General features: G+C 48.9%; 1 protein-coding gene across 7 annotated transcripts in view; it reads right to left on the reverse strand.

Moving 5' to 3' along the window:
* The window catches only part of myo6a (myosin VIa), a 61,219-nt gene that overhangs the window by 22,046 nt on the left and 22,229 nt on the right, over positions 1 to 16,944 (reverse strand). For all 7 annotated transcript variants that reach the window (XM_048985089.1, XM_048985094.1, XM_048985090.1 and 4 more), the window contains exons 6-20: positions 16,832 to 16,937; positions 16,638 to 16,693; positions 16,438 to 16,535; positions 15,618 to 15,782; positions 13,472 to 13,552; positions 11,298 to 11,478; positions 7,691 to 7,835; positions 5,540 to 5,697; positions 5,346 to 5,437; positions 5,029 to 5,101; positions 3,516 to 3,643; positions 3,257 to 3,352; positions 2,961 to 3,131; positions 577 to 615; positions 348 to 441 (exon numbers count right to left, since the gene is read on the reverse strand). In XM_048985089.1, the coding sequence (XP_048841046.1) occupies positions 348 to 441; positions 577 to 615; positions 2,961 to 3,131; positions 3,257 to 3,352; positions 3,516 to 3,643; positions 5,029 to 5,101; positions 5,346 to 5,437; positions 5,540 to 5,697; positions 7,691 to 7,835; positions 11,298 to 11,478; positions 13,472 to 13,552; positions 15,618 to 15,782; positions 16,438 to 16,535; positions 16,638 to 16,693; positions 16,832 to 16,937 (1,683 nt within the window). The remainder of the gene's footprint in view (positions 1 to 347; positions 442 to 576; positions 616 to 2,960; positions 3,132 to 3,256; positions 3,353 to 3,515; positions 3,644 to 5,028; positions 5,102 to 5,345; positions 5,438 to 5,539; positions 5,698 to 7,690; positions 7,836 to 11,297; positions 11,479 to 13,471; positions 13,553 to 15,617; positions 15,783 to 16,437; positions 16,536 to 16,637; positions 16,694 to 16,831; positions 16,938 to 16,944) is intronic.

Raw genomic sequence — 16,944 nt, forward strand, 5'->3', positions numbered from 1 at the left:
AGGAGAATGGCCCGAGTTGTTAGAGCTAACAGGAAGTTGTAAGTAAAAACAACAGCGCAGCACAACAGTGGTGTGTAGAATGGCTTCTCTGAAAGTAGAACTTGGAGTAATTCTGGAGACAAATGTACTAGTATGTAACTAAGTGTACCAAATAAAGTGGGCCCTACCCAGTACTAGCTAGGAGTACCTAATAAAGTGGCCCCTGAGTGTATATTTACGCCTATACTTCCCACTCACTGACTGCCTTATGCTCCGTTTCCCCATCACAGACGCGCATCTGTTTCCTACTGAGCATCACGTATCTGTCTGCTTAGTCATGTATGGTGGCCACGAAGGCCCACACAGACCTGAGCACTGCAGCTGGGACAGGATCTGGCTTCCTTCAAACTGGTGGCTCACCATCTTCAGGTTGGGCTTCACACAGCGGACGAAGCTAGAGCCCTTAAACGACAGCGAAGCCGCCAACGTTGGCATTAGCATTAGCGACGTCGCGGCCGCAACTCGGGAGGGGGGCGGGGCAGGAACTATATTGGGCCGGAGCGTGAGAAAGGGCGAGGGGCAGCTGTGCGTACTTACCGTGCTACGCAGCTTCTCCAGGAGGAGGTTCAACTGGGTCTGCAAGACAAAGCAGAACCGACTCGTTACGTGGTCCAATAAGGCCGGCGCACGACTCAGAGTGTTCACACAACTCCAGCGCACGCTGTGAAGACGACACTCGCAGATCACCAGCAAAGAGAGGCTAACACAGATTCAAAAACTCTGCATGCAAACAGGGGACGCCGAGGTGGGCAGCACAGTGTGGGGGCTGGATGCTGACCGCTGCCAGGAGGCCAACAGGGACCCCGCGGTGAAGCCCACATGCACAGCTGACCTCACATGCCCCCCCAGGAGCTTCACTCAAGGTCACGGCAAGGACAACCAGATGCTATATCCTGAGACGCCACCCCACGGGACCACCGGGGGGCGTCACGCATCATCTCCTAGTTTACAGAGCGTTCCAAACAGTGCCCGGTGATCCAGGCATTCCGGACCATAAAATAAAATCATGACCCAAATTAAGCGTGACGGGCCGCACCCCAAGCCGAGCGGCGCGTCGCATGCTGGGCCCATGGAAAAGGAACCGGTGTGAAAAGTAGCCATATCAGGGGCACGGCAGAAGAGTAACCTTCAGATAAATGAGACGCCAGGTCACCCAGTAAGACACCTATTAGTCGATATTTAATCTCAGATAAGTGAAAGTATTTAAAAGCTGACATCCTGTTTCACTTGACATCATCATACAATGGGAAAACATCATGAAAGGCGTGTCTGTGTATCTGACAAATTAAGGAGGACTGGCCAGATGTTCACCGATTACCCAACGCAGCTTCTACGTATTAACACACAAGCAACATCAAGAGGTCGCACACTCACGCAAGCACACGAGAGAAAAGGCAGAGGGGCTGACAAACCGGCGGACATGTGGCTGGCAAACGGCAGAGAACATACCGGGTGATGCAGGGCAGGTGAAGATGACTCATGGGGGCAGCGTGGTAAGAGGAAGCGCTTAACAGTCAGCCCTAAAGAAGCGGGCTATTGGGGTCTCCTGGCCAGGGTAGCAGGGAGCACCCAGCCGCTGGTCACGCCTTGCCGCCACGACACTGTCTGGCTGACTCTACGCTTCATCACGATAGATTTTTAGAGCCTGAACCTCTTCCTGTCTTCCTAGTCATCCTGAGCTGGCCTCATCCAGCTCAAATCAAAGCGCTCTTAGAGGAGGGACTGAGAGACAGGGGGACAGACTGGAGGAGCTGGGCTGAGGAGTAGAGAGGAGCCACAGAAGGGAGTCATTAGATTTAATGACCAAAGGAGCCACTCACACACTCGCACGTTCCTGCAGGCTACAGCGAACCCAAAGTTCAATCCAAATCCAATATCTAATTCACCATAATACAGGCACCAAATGATGCAGAATGGAAGCGGAGATCAAAGTTAGGCAAGAGTCCAGTTGACATACGACAGGCTTTTCCCTGCCGCTTTACAGCTCGGCCTTCACTTTGAATGGGCTTCTCTGGGGCTGGGGGGGGGGGGGGGACTTAACAGGAAGACAGAGGTGCCGATATCTTTGGGCCGTGCGGCAGGAGGCCAGGACTCGAGGCCCGGCTTCAGCATGGAGGAGCACTAAAAAGTCACCCTGATACGCAGCACGTACTGAACTGCAAATGTCCGAACAGAAGTCGTGCGGCTGGGGGCGAAAAAGCAAGCAGCGCAACTTGAAAAAAATAACCCTTTTCATTTGCATTTTAAAATGCGAGTATTTTTATGCATTTCAGTTTTTACAGCTGGACGTCTTTATTAGGTTTATATGTTAATAGGAGCGCCATCTACAAGGTATTATATCCTGGAGGCTATAAACGATTTCAGGCATAATCGAGGGAAATTGTACGACCAGCATCTGAGCAAACAAAGCCGTTTCCCTCCAATTACTTATACAATCCATTTCTTCTCATAGTACAGCTTACACTCCCTGTAAATCCACAATATTTTCCTGACACCAATATACTGTATTATTTATGAATGTGTGTGTGTGTGTGTGTGTGTGTGTGTGTGTGTGTGTGTGTGTACAGACACTAGATAGATATACTGACATGCAGCGTCGGCATCTTCATCGGCTGGCATTTCCCGTCAAACGCAGAGGCCCCTCTGTGGCCCTGTTCCCGGGGCCCCATGAATGTTTGATACTGACTGAAGGTAAACAGTGCTGTGATGTGGACACTCCCCGAGAATCGCACAGCATCGGTGACTGCCAGCTGCGATGCACGATGCATCAGGAAATGAAACATTCTTTCAGCCTTATCACTTTTATGACTTTTTCATTATGATTTTGATGATAGAGGTGCTGAGGGTGATTTCCGCGGACCCCCGCCGTCAAACCAACCAAAGGAGCCACGCGTGTGTCAGAGGGAGAGCTTCCCCCTCACCTTGAATTTGTTGCCCACGCTGATGAAGTTCAGCTTGCCGGCCTTCTGCTTGGCATCCTTGGAGTTATTCGTGCTCTCGAAGAGCTCCCGCACAAACCCGTCCTTGGACTCGCTGACCAGGCCCTCCAGCGACGTGTGAAGTGCATCATTGTTTTTTTCCACAAATCTTATCTGGAGACAGAATGGAAAGGTGAGGCGCAAGTATGGGGTCTATAAAGAGGTCTGGTAGGGGAATAGCAAGGGGTCTGCAGTGGGTCCGTTTTGGGGGGCTGGAGCGAAAGCATGGAATCTCGCACCGTCTCGTAGCACACGGCGCCTGCGAAGTGCCGGACGATGAAACCCTCGTCGTCCCGCACATTCCTGTGGACTGTCAGCTTGGACTTCCGGGGAATCTGTGACAGCAAGACACACATGCATGTACACAGCGCACACATTTTCCCCTTTTAATGTCCAGCCACATGCTACGCACACGCACACGCACACGCACACACACACACACACACACACTACGACCCTGACGACAATGGCAGATCACCACAGCTGCAGGAGCCTTACGGTCAGTCGGAAGTGCTCCTTGTGCTTGCTGTGCACGGTCTCGGTGAAGTGCTGATCGCTGGGCTGGGGCAGGCGGTTCTCCTCGTCCAGGATGTCCAGGATGCCCACCAGCTTGGCCTCTATCAGGTCTGCAGGTGAGGTGAGAATGGCTCAGTGGGCCGGGGGACACCGGAGACACACTACAACAAATCCCTGGACCAGTGAGTCAGACAAACATGGTACAACAGTGAGAGCGAAGACGGGGGCGGCTTTGCCGCTATTGGATGGGTGATCACATGGTGCATATGCCCGTTCTGCCCCGACCGACCCTGACCAACCCAGCCTGACCTAAGCCAGCCCAATCCAGACCGACCCTGACAAACCCAGCCTGACCTAAGCCAGCCCAATCCAGACCGACCCTGACCAACCCAGCCTGACCTAAGCCAGCCCAATCCAGACCGACCCAGACCAACCCAGACCAACCCAGCCTGACCTAAGCCAGCCCAATCCAGACATACCCAGACCAACCCAGCCTGACCTAAGCCAGCCCAATCCAGACCGACCCTGACCAACCCAGCCTGACTGATCCAGCCCCTTTAGGGTAGCACTTGCGGTATGCTCAGACTGGGTTTACACTGCTAACTGCTAACTGCAGACAACAATGCAGGACTGAAATGGAGTGCCAGAGTATAAGAGGAGATAAGGGGCATGCACTGATTACAGTGTGTAAGGGGCATGCACTGATTACAGTGTGTGAGGGGCATGCACTGATTACAGTGTGTGAGGGGCATGCACTGATTACAGTGTGTGAGGAGCATGCACTGATTACAATGTGTATGGAGCATGCAATGATTACAGTGTGTAAGGATCATGCACTGATTACAGTGTGTAAGGGGCATGCACTGATTACAGTGTGTACGGGGCATGCACTGATTACAGTGTGTACGGGGCATGCACTGATTACAGTGTGTACGGGGCATGCACTGATTACAGTGTGTACGGGGCATGCACTGATTACAGTGTGTCGCTGCACCCACCACAGAACAAACCACCCCAGAGATCAGAACCTGAGTGTAGCCATGTGATGGGCAATACCTCAGCACCACACTAGGCTAAATGGACCATTGTGAGGATTCTTCCAGTGGCTGGAGTGCCAATCCTGCCACCAACCCCCAAGTTATTCCCTGTAAGTTGGAGGACCTCCTTATATGGCTGGATGTAGATTAACGTCATACCCAGGATGAAGCAATTACAGGTTATGGACCTTGCTCAAGGGCCCATTGGAGTAGAATCATTGCAGGCATTCACGGGACTTGAACCAGCAACCTTCCAGTTGCTGGCACAGATCCCTAGCCTCAGAACCACCACTCCGTCCCAGAGCATACATCTTCCAAAAAAAAAACAGTGGGTTTATATCTCGCATGGCACGGTGCTGGACATTAAGGCACCATGATCATGATGAGGTTCTGAGAAATGAATTGGACAAACATAATCAGAAAGACTGATGCATTTGGCCTCTTCTGCAGATGCTTACCTATGCAGTCCTGGTTGTCCACATAATGAACTTCATTGACCCCAAGCCCCTCCCTCTGGTACAGCTCTTGTTCCTGCAAATACACATTTTCCTTTCATCATATTGGGTGGGGTTGGGGAGGGGTGATGCAGGCTAAAATAAAACATTAAATGACCTTGATAAGTACAGAGATCAAAGGGGGGCCAGCCAGCATCCCGAACACGCGCCTCGAGAAGGATAGTGATACGTCATCCTGGCGGGTCCAGAAGCGATACGCCGACCAAAGTCCGCGCCAGATCCAGTCGTTAAAGCCGGGGGCTGCGACCCCACACGCTCACCTCTTTCAGAATGCGCTCGTTGAAGAACTGCTGCAGCTTCTCGTTGCAGTAGTTGATGCAGAACTGCTCGAAGCTGTTGTGCTCGAAGTACTCTGAGAAAGAGGGACAGGCTGTGAGCCAGGAAGCACCGGCCTGTGGCGGCTGCAGCAGAAACCAGGGGGGGGGCAGGGGGGGGGGCAGGGGGGGGCACTGACCGAAGCCCGCGATGTCCAGCACCCCGATGAAGGTGGCCGACGTCTCGAAAGGAAAACACTGGTTAACCCGCTTCACCACGTGGTCAAAGAGGCGGCTGTAGATGGCCTTGGCCAGGGCGTCCCGTGCGCTGTTGGCCTGCTCCACCTTCAGCGGCACTCTGGGGGAAGGCAGAGCGCTTTGGGTCAGAACCCGGGCCTCATCCACCTGGCTCCAACAGGCTGCAACCAGCATATGAACCTCTGACACCAGTACCAGCCTGCTGTGTTACATTATACGGGAGAAGATAACATTTTAGCTTAAAGAATCAGCATAGAAAGTCTGAGGGAAAGACTGCAGGTTAAATCCCCTGTGGAGGTCCTGACCCACCAGCACGCACACGCAACTGGACCTCAACGGCTTCAGGAAACAGGTAGCAGATTTAAGGGTCATAAAACTGTCAGCCACCCTTTGGACAAGAGCAGCAGTAGAATAACAGTAATAAGTCAGGGCCAGAAAGATGAATTTGTCCTGCACTCAGCACTCTGCCAGTGCAAATTAAAGGAACTTCAGAAGTTTTAAGTAAGGTGGAGTTTGTGACACTTCTGACTAAGGTGCCTTAATTTCCGTGCAGGATCACTGGTGCCGGTGATTTAATGCTGCTGGTGAGCGTGAAAAGGACACGGCGGCAGCCGGGGGAGCAGTCCGCGTCGTAAATCTCCGCAGGCTCATGCCAACCTTTCCTGTCGCCCGCCAGACCTCCGCGACGTGAGGCTGCGGTGCTGACCGGCCACACTGGGCCCCAGACGGATCCCATCACTGAAGCAGGAGAGTCTCTTTGCGTGTTTGCACTGGAGACCTGCACCGAAGGGCCTCACCACCAGACCGGCTGCTCCTATTCGCCGGGACCACGCGAAATGTCAGGGAGAATTCTTTTCTTTTATTATTGGAAATGTACCCCTTGACCTCTTACACTCAAACAGCCCTCTGCAGCCGCACCTCTGAGAGGCACTGACTGCCAAGCTGGCTTTCTGGTGCTGCAGTCAGGCCTGCTGTCAGGCAGAGATTCGTGCCTGGATGGCGCTGCGCTCTGCCCTTGTGTAACCGGCATGTGTAAACGCCTGCATTCTCCAGAACTCGGCCCAGCCCCTCCCTCAGCACCCCCCAACCCCAACCATGGTGCCAGCAACATTAAATCTATTCCGCAGAAAATTACCTCAAATTCTCCCAATCATCCCTCTATGCACGTAGACACGCGCGCTTAGACAGACGCACACGCCCGGACCCCAGACCCCGAGCACCCCTCCCTGGGTACACGCAGCGTTATTCCTGGGAGTTTGAGATTTCCCCACCAGCATCTCTCTGATCCAAACACAAAAGGAAAGGAAGCATATAAAGAAACTCCCCCCCTCCACCCCCCAGCTGGGCGTCGATCATTAACGGCTTCACTCTCAGACAGCGACATCTGCAGAAAGCTTTGGGGAAGACTGACTGCAGCGCCGGTGGCAGACTGACGCAGGGCACCGGGACAGAGTCCGTCAGACACAGACACGACCCCGAGTACCTGCTGTCTGCCGGCACCACACAGGACGGGGGGGCACCGCCGTGTGTTAGGGCAGACTGAAGGGGCGCAGCTCACAGTCCCGCCTCCTGCTGTCAGCTCGCCGCGGGGGAGGGTTTCTGCAGCCAAAGGCTGCGACAGAAAGTGAGCGGCAGGGAGAGATGGACAGGCCTAACAGGGACGCCGGGATGGCGTGGGTTCGGATCCCGCCAGGAACAGCACTTAAGGACACAAATTCACTTCCAAGAAAGCCATGTCAGGGAATAAAGGCAGACATAAAAAAAGCATCCGGCACCCACATAAGCCGGAGAATGGCAGCGCCCCCCCCCCATACAGCGCCTTGCACACCCAGATGACATGGTTTCAGTCTGGCTCTGACCTGTCAGCGTCTCCGTAATGAAGCCCCCAGGCAAACATACACACGCACACACACACCACCTCTAGATTATATAACTACTAAATGACTATTTGGGTATTTTAACTTCCACTTTAAACAAAATGGTGACTCCATCCAGAAAAACTATTTTAAAAACATGCAGGAAACAAAGACCGTTTCACACGGACGTATCCAAAACACTAACACATGGCATGAATCATCCCAGGGCTTTCTTACTTGATTGCCGTGCCTTTGGCGCCCCCTGCTGTTGTGAGCATGACTCTGGTGGTGAGGCTAACTTGCAGATCTTCCTCATCCAGCCCCAGCAGCTCGGCGCAGAACTCAAGGGTCTTGCTGGACGTCCTTTTTATGGTGCATCCACCTGACAGCATGCGTGCACAAACACACAAACACACACACAGATTACATCTATATCTCTGTGCAGACTCTCCACTCATTTTTACGTACGTAACCCAAAACCTAACCACCATAAATGAACGTTAGCGAGCCATTGCTTGGGGCGACCATGTGTGGTTTATGTTCCACTCGCGGTCAGCAGTAAGGACGCACGTCCCTGTGATGGCGGGTCTGTGAACGTCACAGCCGGGTGACAGCCTGTCTCTGCTCTGATAAGGTCACCCCCCCCCAGCCCCCTTGCCATCCTCCTCACTGAGGATAGGGGAGGGATTTAAAAAAAAAAAAAAAACAATATCAACATTGATCGAGTATCGTAGCAACAAGCTAATGGGGGTCATTTGAGTATTCAATTAAAGAAGAGAGGTTAGCGCGGCCCAATAAATCACGCCTTGCACGCCCAGATGACAAGCTGATTAATGCCTGATCTCTGCCCTCTTAACTCAGGAGGCATTCACTCAAGGTGAAGTGCAGAAATCACTTTTTCTGATCTGATGGTTCTTTGATGCCTTGTCCAGTTTTTCCCCACCTGATTTACGAGATCCCTGCTGCAGACGAATCGTCTGCTGCCTCCTTCGTGTCTCTGCGAGTGCAGCACAGTTCCGGCTTAAATAACGCATGTGGTCTTTCTTCCTCTGCTGCTTTCAGTCTGCGCATGTATCCCCTAAAAGGACAGTCTGTCTGACTCCTGCCTTCTGTCTGTGTCTCTGTGGTCATGTAATTGTGGGGACCAAGTGTTACCCACGATTGTGATGAAAATCTGTTACTTTTTGCCTAATGGGGACAAATCTGTGAATGTATGTTACAATGAATGAATGAATGTTACATTTATGTGGCGCTTTTCAAGACACCCAAATGGGAACCAATGGGAAGCCGTGGCAGAGGCATGCAAGCGGGAGTTTGGTTACGGCACCATGACTGTGCTTTTGTCCACCACGGATTAGAAGAGTCACATTTCTGTCAGACTTCTTAGTGGGAAATGTGTAACTCTCAGAAAAATAATGCCACCATCCATCCATCATCACCTACCAGCACAGGTGGTGGTAACCCTGAGACCTAACCCAAGAGGAACAGCACGCAAAGCTGGAGACGGCCTGGATGCTATGCCAGACACACACACACACACACACACACACACACACACACACACACACACACACACACACACACACAGTCAGGCACACAGACACAATCACACACCCCACTGTGGGATGGTTAGAAACAGCAGTGTACCTTACTGCAGGAGCGTGCAGAGCGCAGAGGAAGTCTGCATGAACACAGGAAGATCACATGAGCGAACAGTGCAGAGAGGGAGGCGGTAATGGACCCCCCCCCCCTCCCCCGCCATGGAGACACGCTTGCCCCTGAGTGCCACCCTGAAACGCAGCCGTCTACAGCAGTGTTTCCCAACCTTTTTTGAATTGTGTACCCCCTGAGAGATTTTCTCATACCACAAGTACCCCCTTTGTCAAATGTGTTGATGATTCAATAAAAGTAGAACGTACAACTGATTATCAAATTTAAAACATTTTATTAAATCTCCATAACTTGAACATTTAATTCATTAAGCAACACATCCCAGATAGATTTTCTTTCTATACCAGGGCACAGCTAATGGAATGGCTGATAATATTTACCCATCATCAGGGAAATTAAATATAAAATTTTTTTCCACGTACCCCCTGTAATGTGCTCGCGTACCACTAGGGGTACGCGTACCCCCGGTTGGGAATCACTGGTCTACAGGATGAAGAGCCCTCATGGTGGGGGTTTCAAGCCGCGACATGGCGGTGCCAGGCCGCCCGCGTTTATTCCGGGCCGCTGGTCCTGGGGAATGATCCTGTGCGCACTAAGCAGGACCCAGCCACACGTCCTCATTACCATTCCGAGGCATGCGTGAAGATAAAGGCAGCAGAGCCAGCCGAGCGGACGCAAGCGCTTCCACGGAAATGCCAGCGGCATGCTTAGTATTTGGGAAGCAGCAGGAATGCACCATCTTTCCCCCCCCCCACCCATTTAAAGAGAGAAATCCATCTGCCAAGGTGAAAATAAGTGCTACCGGTTCAAAAAGGACGTCGGGGTCGGAGTGGGTCGGGTCTCAGAATTACGCCGTTTCATGCAGGAAATGCACCCGTCCAGCGCCAAGATCCACACAAATCAGGAGCATCCAGCCAAGAAGAGATGCAATTCATTCTGGCCCCTTTGTCATAAATGCAATTTAACATTTCCGTTTAAACCACCCAATAAGATTTCAGAGCATGGCCCAAAGATACCTTCAAGCAACATTATTTTAATCATAAGTGACTCTCACACGTTCACAGAGCGTGACTTACATTCACATTTTCGGAGAACGGACCCAGTTGTCTAATGGTGACATCACTCTACCAACCCCGGGATTTGAATCGACGACGAACCAATCACAGGCACAGTGTTCTAACTTGCAGACCCACACCCTGACCCTAAAATATTCTGTAGCTCAGCAAGAACAGCACTGCACTAACCATACAAAGATTGTGGGTTCAAACCCCCGGGAGCAGAACGCTGAGCTGCACTGTCATGGCTGCTGTGGGTTGACTTCATGCTGACAGCAGTACTACGCAGTAGCGATGGACAAAATGACACTTCATGAACCATTTGCTATATTTCTTGACCCCACTAGATGGTGCTCTCTGTATTAAAAAAAGAAAACAAAACATGGCCCAAAGAAAACCAGGAACACCATGTAGTTGAGTCAATAAATACAGCAACGAGATCCTGAATCATCATCCTGCCCATCACTACTACGCAGTGAGTCGCCACACATCTGCAGTGGTCATCATGCAGTGACAACAGGGCTTAGCCCTGTCCTGGGTAGGGCTGGGTCCTGAAACCCTGTGCCAATATGGCACCAGTCCCTTTAATATTGTGATGTACCATGCAGTTCAAACGTCTGAGCTGACAATTGAAAACTTGTCCTCTGGTGCTCAGGAAGCAGAAGCACCACAGCAGCTCACTGCCAGTTAACATCACACTTGCCCTGATGTCAGCAGATGCCTACTGTTAACTAGCAGCTACATTAAACACTATTAAAAGGCTTAAATCTCAAGTGTGGCTGTATTTCACCGAATGGGATTCTGATACCTGGATGTTTTGTAAATTAGTTATTTGCATTTATTTCTATTTATATATTTACGGTGTTAAGTTATTTAGTGCTATATTATTGTAGCTGGGTTAGGTTTTATTTATTATGTGAACTTATTATGTAAATTTGTTATGTTTTGCATTTATTCCTATTGTTCGATTTCAAGTTCAAATTTGCCCTAGAAATAAAGCCGTTCTTTAATGTCGCCCACCCTCGTTTTGCAATTTTATTTTTTAAAATATCGTTAGCGCATTGAAAAAACCCAAAGGATACCCGACCCGAGTGACAGGGCGTGTGGGTGAAGCTCACCTGACGTGCTCCCCGCCTCCTCAAAGTCAATGTTACCCAGGTGCAGGACACCCGCCACCACGCGGAACAGGTCCAGCTTCTCGGCGTCATCTAGGCCGATCTTCTTCATGGCCACGCACATCCTGTTGAAGTCGCTGTGGTCGTCCAGCAGCGGGTCCTTCAGAGGGCCGGCCTTCAGGTGCTGTCCAATGATATCGCAGTCAAGCTTGGCGCCCCCATCTCCTCTGACCAGCCTGCCTGGCCCCCTCTGCTCATGCAATCAATTTGGGTCTCAGAGAATGATGCAAGGAGCTAAAGATATGTACTCAGGTGTGGATTGGCTGTTTGGCACTGGCAGGCGGGGCAAAGCTTAGGCAAAGGTGATCAACCATGTGACTCGGCATTCAACACACAGAAAACACACTTCTACTGCTATGGGGGTCAACAGCAGGGGATTCCAACTTTCAGGCAAAGGTGTAGGACTGCAATAAGGGACTAACTACAGAAACACCATATGCAAGATTTGTTTAAATTACCTGTAGACTGAATCTTAGAAAGCTAAAACAGGTTTTTGTACTAAAAAGGACCAAAGGAGCTTTCCTGTCACATCCAGCCATTTTGCATTACAAATAAGGAGCAAATAAGGAGCAAATGCAGACACACGCGCAGACACACGCGCAGACACACGCGCAGACACACGCGCAGACACACGCGCAGACACACGCGCAGACACACGCGCAGAGAAAGGATAGCACAGGAGGGTGCCACAAAGTGAAAATAAATCTATTCTCTAACATGTTTGTTTTGCCTGTTAAAAATCAATAGCAGAAAACAAATTACTACATTTTTATCAATTATACGTTTATTAATTACCATAATGATAATTACAATTATTAGATTTTCTACTGATCATAAATTACACATCTTGAGATCAAGATCAAAGCATATTTCTGAACTTCTATGGCACATACTATCTCCAGGAGAGGCACCAGTCCCAGCAGAGACACCCACATGCATCAAGAGATCAAAGAATAGATGCTGCAACACCACAAAAACAGCCTGTTCCCTGAAAACGGCTGAAACGGCTGAGGTCACCTTGTTATCCTGTATGTTACAGCGAATGGCAGCGTGGGACAAACATACGAGCAGGATTACCAAGGAACGGCCACAGGAGGGTGTGTCTGTGTAACATTCACATACGCTTTCCTGCAAGGGTCCTCTAGGAGCAGGACTGGCCAAGTTAACAAGAAGGACGTAAACTGCAAAAATGATGCAATATCAAAGGCCAGAAAGACAATCGCACTAACACTTCAGGCAAGCGGACATCAGCGTGTCCATAAATCCTATCTGAGAGTTAAACATTAAAAAAAAATCACATGCATTTGTGTTTTATGCTGTTAAACACTGTGCTTCATTGTGTGAACTCTCTCTGAAAATACTACCTGAGCATTAAGCGCAGGCTGACACAAGATGTGCTGCCTGTAGCGTCCCAAAAGCTAGCAGAATATTGCACTGATGAAACTCCTAGATAGTTAATAATTGATGCTCCTTAGGGGCATGGATTAGATTCTTGATATTCCTATTATTTTGAATAACAACCATGAATAAATTGCACGGTGCGTAATATACAGCATTAATAAAAGTCTTCAGAATGATGGGAAAGGCAAAGAGAGGGTCCTCCCTGATGCAACATCACATCAAAGCTTTCTCTCTGTTTTTGTTCCTCCATGGAACATCTACCCACGTCATGAGTCTGTGGACTCGAGGTGTGGTCATTAACACCTGTCCTGATCGGTCGGTCTGTAAGCGAATGCTCCAGAATGTCACACCACACCCATACAGCAGGGGGATTTTCCTCTACAGGACTTTCAGGGTGGGAAAAGAACATGTTTAACACCACACAGAAACAAATGCAAGAAACAGCAGGGAACCAAAACGGCTGACAGGAGGGACAGACTGGCACCCAAAGCACAACTTGGTCACTGGGGCCAAAGCAGAGATTATACATACAGCAGAAATCATGTTGCTAACATGTAGATCATCTAGCATTATTCTGCGCAGTCAGGCCTGGATCCCAGCCACTTAAAGGACATACAGAGATGGACTGATCTCCATGCTAAAACCCCAAGTGAGGTCTGACTTCTGACTATGTTCCCATTTAAAGGCGGACCATGCTGAGGCGCAGTGGGTCCTACCTGAGGACTTTTGCGGTTCTGCAGAATCTCTTTCTCGGTGTCCTTGCTGGAGAAGAAGCGGGTGCAGCCGCGATTCAGGTACTGCGTCAGGGAGAGAGAGAGGGAGAGACGGACATGCTCACTCAGGTCAGGCGGTAAGGATGCACCAGACAGGTGCGGACGGCAGCCGCGACAGAACCGAGGGGGCGGCCTTGGCCAGCGGGAACGTGCTCTGGCGTGCGGAGTGCAAGCCGTGGCTGCTAGCATGAGAATTATACAGGAAGACCACACTTACAAATGAATGCTCATGCATTAACATTAATATCAGGAGTATGCTATAGACTGACCGACAGTCACTTCCATTTAAATAACTCCAACTCTTCTTGAACTCCGAGGGCTCAATATTGAGGATTATCATTTTGTTCAATATGTAAATATTTAACACATGAGGTACAGCAGCAAAATAAAAGTAGCTCATACTTCTGAGCATTGAAAGGCCACGTTACTCCGTATAATGCGGAGATGCACAGGATGCAGGCTGAGAAAGAGTCATTTATCTTGTCAGCAAAAAAAGCAAATGGAACGGCTCTCGCCAGAAGGCTGCCTTCAGGGGGGCTCCCCCCCCCCCCCCCGTCGCCTCTCTCGGTCTGAACGGTGCACGGAACATATTCGGCATCTGCCATTAGGCCGTCGTTACCCCGTCAGCTTCATTTAGCTCTAATTGTACTTCTATAATTGTCGTCATGAAAACATCCGAGTCGCTCTGCAAGCAGGTAATTATCAGAGCAAATCGTTAGCACAACAAAGGCCCAATTAGCTGCAGCAGGGGGCGCCGCAGGACGAGCGCTAAACAAAAAGGGGGCGACACCACAGACTACAGTAAGTTTGAAAGGGATCATTCGTAAAACGTACGGAAAACTTCGTAATATAAATTTGCTTTGAACATATTGCTGTGCAGAAACTTCTTTTAATTATGCATTGACACTTGCGTCAGTGTTTAACATGGAGAACATAAGAAAGATCAAGCCTGACAATCCCCATTATCTCAAATCACGCTGATGTCACTTAGTTACTTCTCACCCCGGTGTCAGGCAGATGCCGAGCATTACGAGGGTTAGGGTTTCTATGGGGACAGGCGGCCCAAGAGCCCACTGCCTAGCAACAGCAGCCACGGAAGGAAACGGGGGAAGCTGGAAGTGCACAGACTACACAAGAGTCAACGGTGTTTTTTAAGGAAACAAAAGTGACATCTAGTGGTCTTACCAAGTACAGCATCATGACTCCATCAGCGGAGGTTAAGTTCTCCACAAAAGGCCTGGGCCATATACAGTGCTCACAGGAAGCCTTGAGACGCTTGCTTAATTGAATAAAAATATCTGAAATTTATTTGTTCTATAACAAAAATCATTACTTTATTTGTTTATGAAATACACACACACACACACACACATATATACATATATTATATATACATACACATATATATATACACACATATATATATATATATATATATATATATATATACATACACACACACACACACACACACACACACACACACACACACACACATATATATATATATATATATATATACACACACACACACACATATATATATATACACATATACATATATATATATATATATATATATATATATATATATTATATTATATATATATTATATTATATATATATATATAATATAAAAATCTGAAGTTTTAAATAAAAAAAAATATTTTCAATTAGTAATAAACTGAAACCCACATTATAGCTCTAAAACAGCTGATCTGGGTTAAAAAGTTCATTGTTTCATGTTGTGTCCATTGATAAGTAGTCTCATTGGGGCTTTTTAATTAATAACACCTTTGCAGTGACATTAAACATTTGTGTTTAGTGCCCCTTTGGGAGCCAATGACTACAACTGCAACCGATAGCAAGATGGCAAGAACAGAAGTGAATGAGTCATTGAAGAGAGAGAGAATGGTATTTAATAAAAAGAAAATGCAACATATCTGCACATCCCTTCCATACAGACACAGTGGTTGTCGATGGGCTATTGTTATACAGGAGCCAATAAGTCTGTAGCATTGCCAGAGAATTAAGCAAACCTGTGTGAGACTGTAGCTGCAGACGTGCACCATGCGGGCGTGAGACTCACCCTGAAGGCGTCCGGGGAGCCCAGGTGCAGCTGCTGGCTGATGTCCTCCGAGGCCCCAGCACACAGCCGGTAGAAGATGTGATAGTTCCTCTCTTCCGGGCTCTGCGTGCAGATGCGGGACTTCTCCAGCAGGTAGTGCGATACAAAGCCCCCCACCACCACATTCTGAAATGGGGGGGGGTCAGTTTAGGCTGCTGCCATGGTGGTGGAGGGGCAACATGTCATCAAGGAAACCCCTCATATAGCATGACAGGAAAACCAGAACACAAAAGGAAACTCTTTAGCTGTGTGCATGACTTTTTTTAAACAGTCAAAACATTCAGCATCATACAAAAATATAACTAGTGCTTCTATTGCGGGAGAGAAGCATTGGCCTGTGGTGAACTAAATGGTTTCAGTAAAACATCCTGCTGTATAAATGGGTATAAATGTTGGGGAAATGGCTCCTATTCATTTTTTAAATAGAAGTCCGCCACATTGAATGCTGCACTTCACACACAGTGCATGCTGCACTTCACACACAGTGCATGCTGCACTTCACACACAGTGCATTCTGCACTTCACACACAGTGAATGCTGCACTTCACACACAGTGAATGCTGCACTTCACACACAGTGAATGCTGCACTTCACACACAGTGAATGCTGCACTTCACACACAGTGCATGCTGCACTTCACACACAGTGCATGCTGCACTTCACACACAGTGCATGCTGCACTTCACACACAGTGCATGCTGCACTTCACACACAGTGAATGCTGCACTTCACACACAGTGAATGCTGCACTTCACACACAGCAGAGGACGGCGGGCGATACCTTCTCATTAAAGTGGATTTCTACAAACTTCCCAAAACGGCTGCTATTGTTATTCCTGACTGTTTTGGCGTTCCCAAAAGCCTCGAGAAGTGGATTTGCTGTAGAGAGAAAAGCAGTGCGGTCACAGTTCAGTTACCGTACTTAACGGCAAACACACTCATGCTGAGGGGTGCGACCACAATAAAAGCTATGGTTCATACCTTCAACTATCCTCTCATCGATATCTTGGCCTGTACCATAGGTTGTAGTTAAATAACTATAACAGAAAAAAAACAAGACAATTAGTGCAGCAAACATTTCAGTGTAAGGAAATAAAAACTGTAAAAAAATTAAAAAAATTTAAAAAAAAGAAACTGAAAATAAAACGACCAACCAAGATCAATCATGTTTTTACCGGAGGACAAATTTAGTGTTCTCTGTCTTTCCTGCCCCAGACTCTCCGGACACAATGATAGACTGACTCATCTTCAGCACCTTCATGTCGCGGTAAGCCTTGTCCGCTGAAAC

Source organism: Brienomyrus brachyistius, chromosome 19 (assembly GCF_023856365.1).
Source record: "Brienomyrus brachyistius isolate T26 chromosome 19, BBRACH_0.4, whole genome shotgun sequence".
Classification (NCBI taxonomy): Eukaryota; Metazoa; Chordata; class Actinopteri; order Osteoglossiformes; family Mormyridae; genus Brienomyrus; species Brienomyrus brachyistius.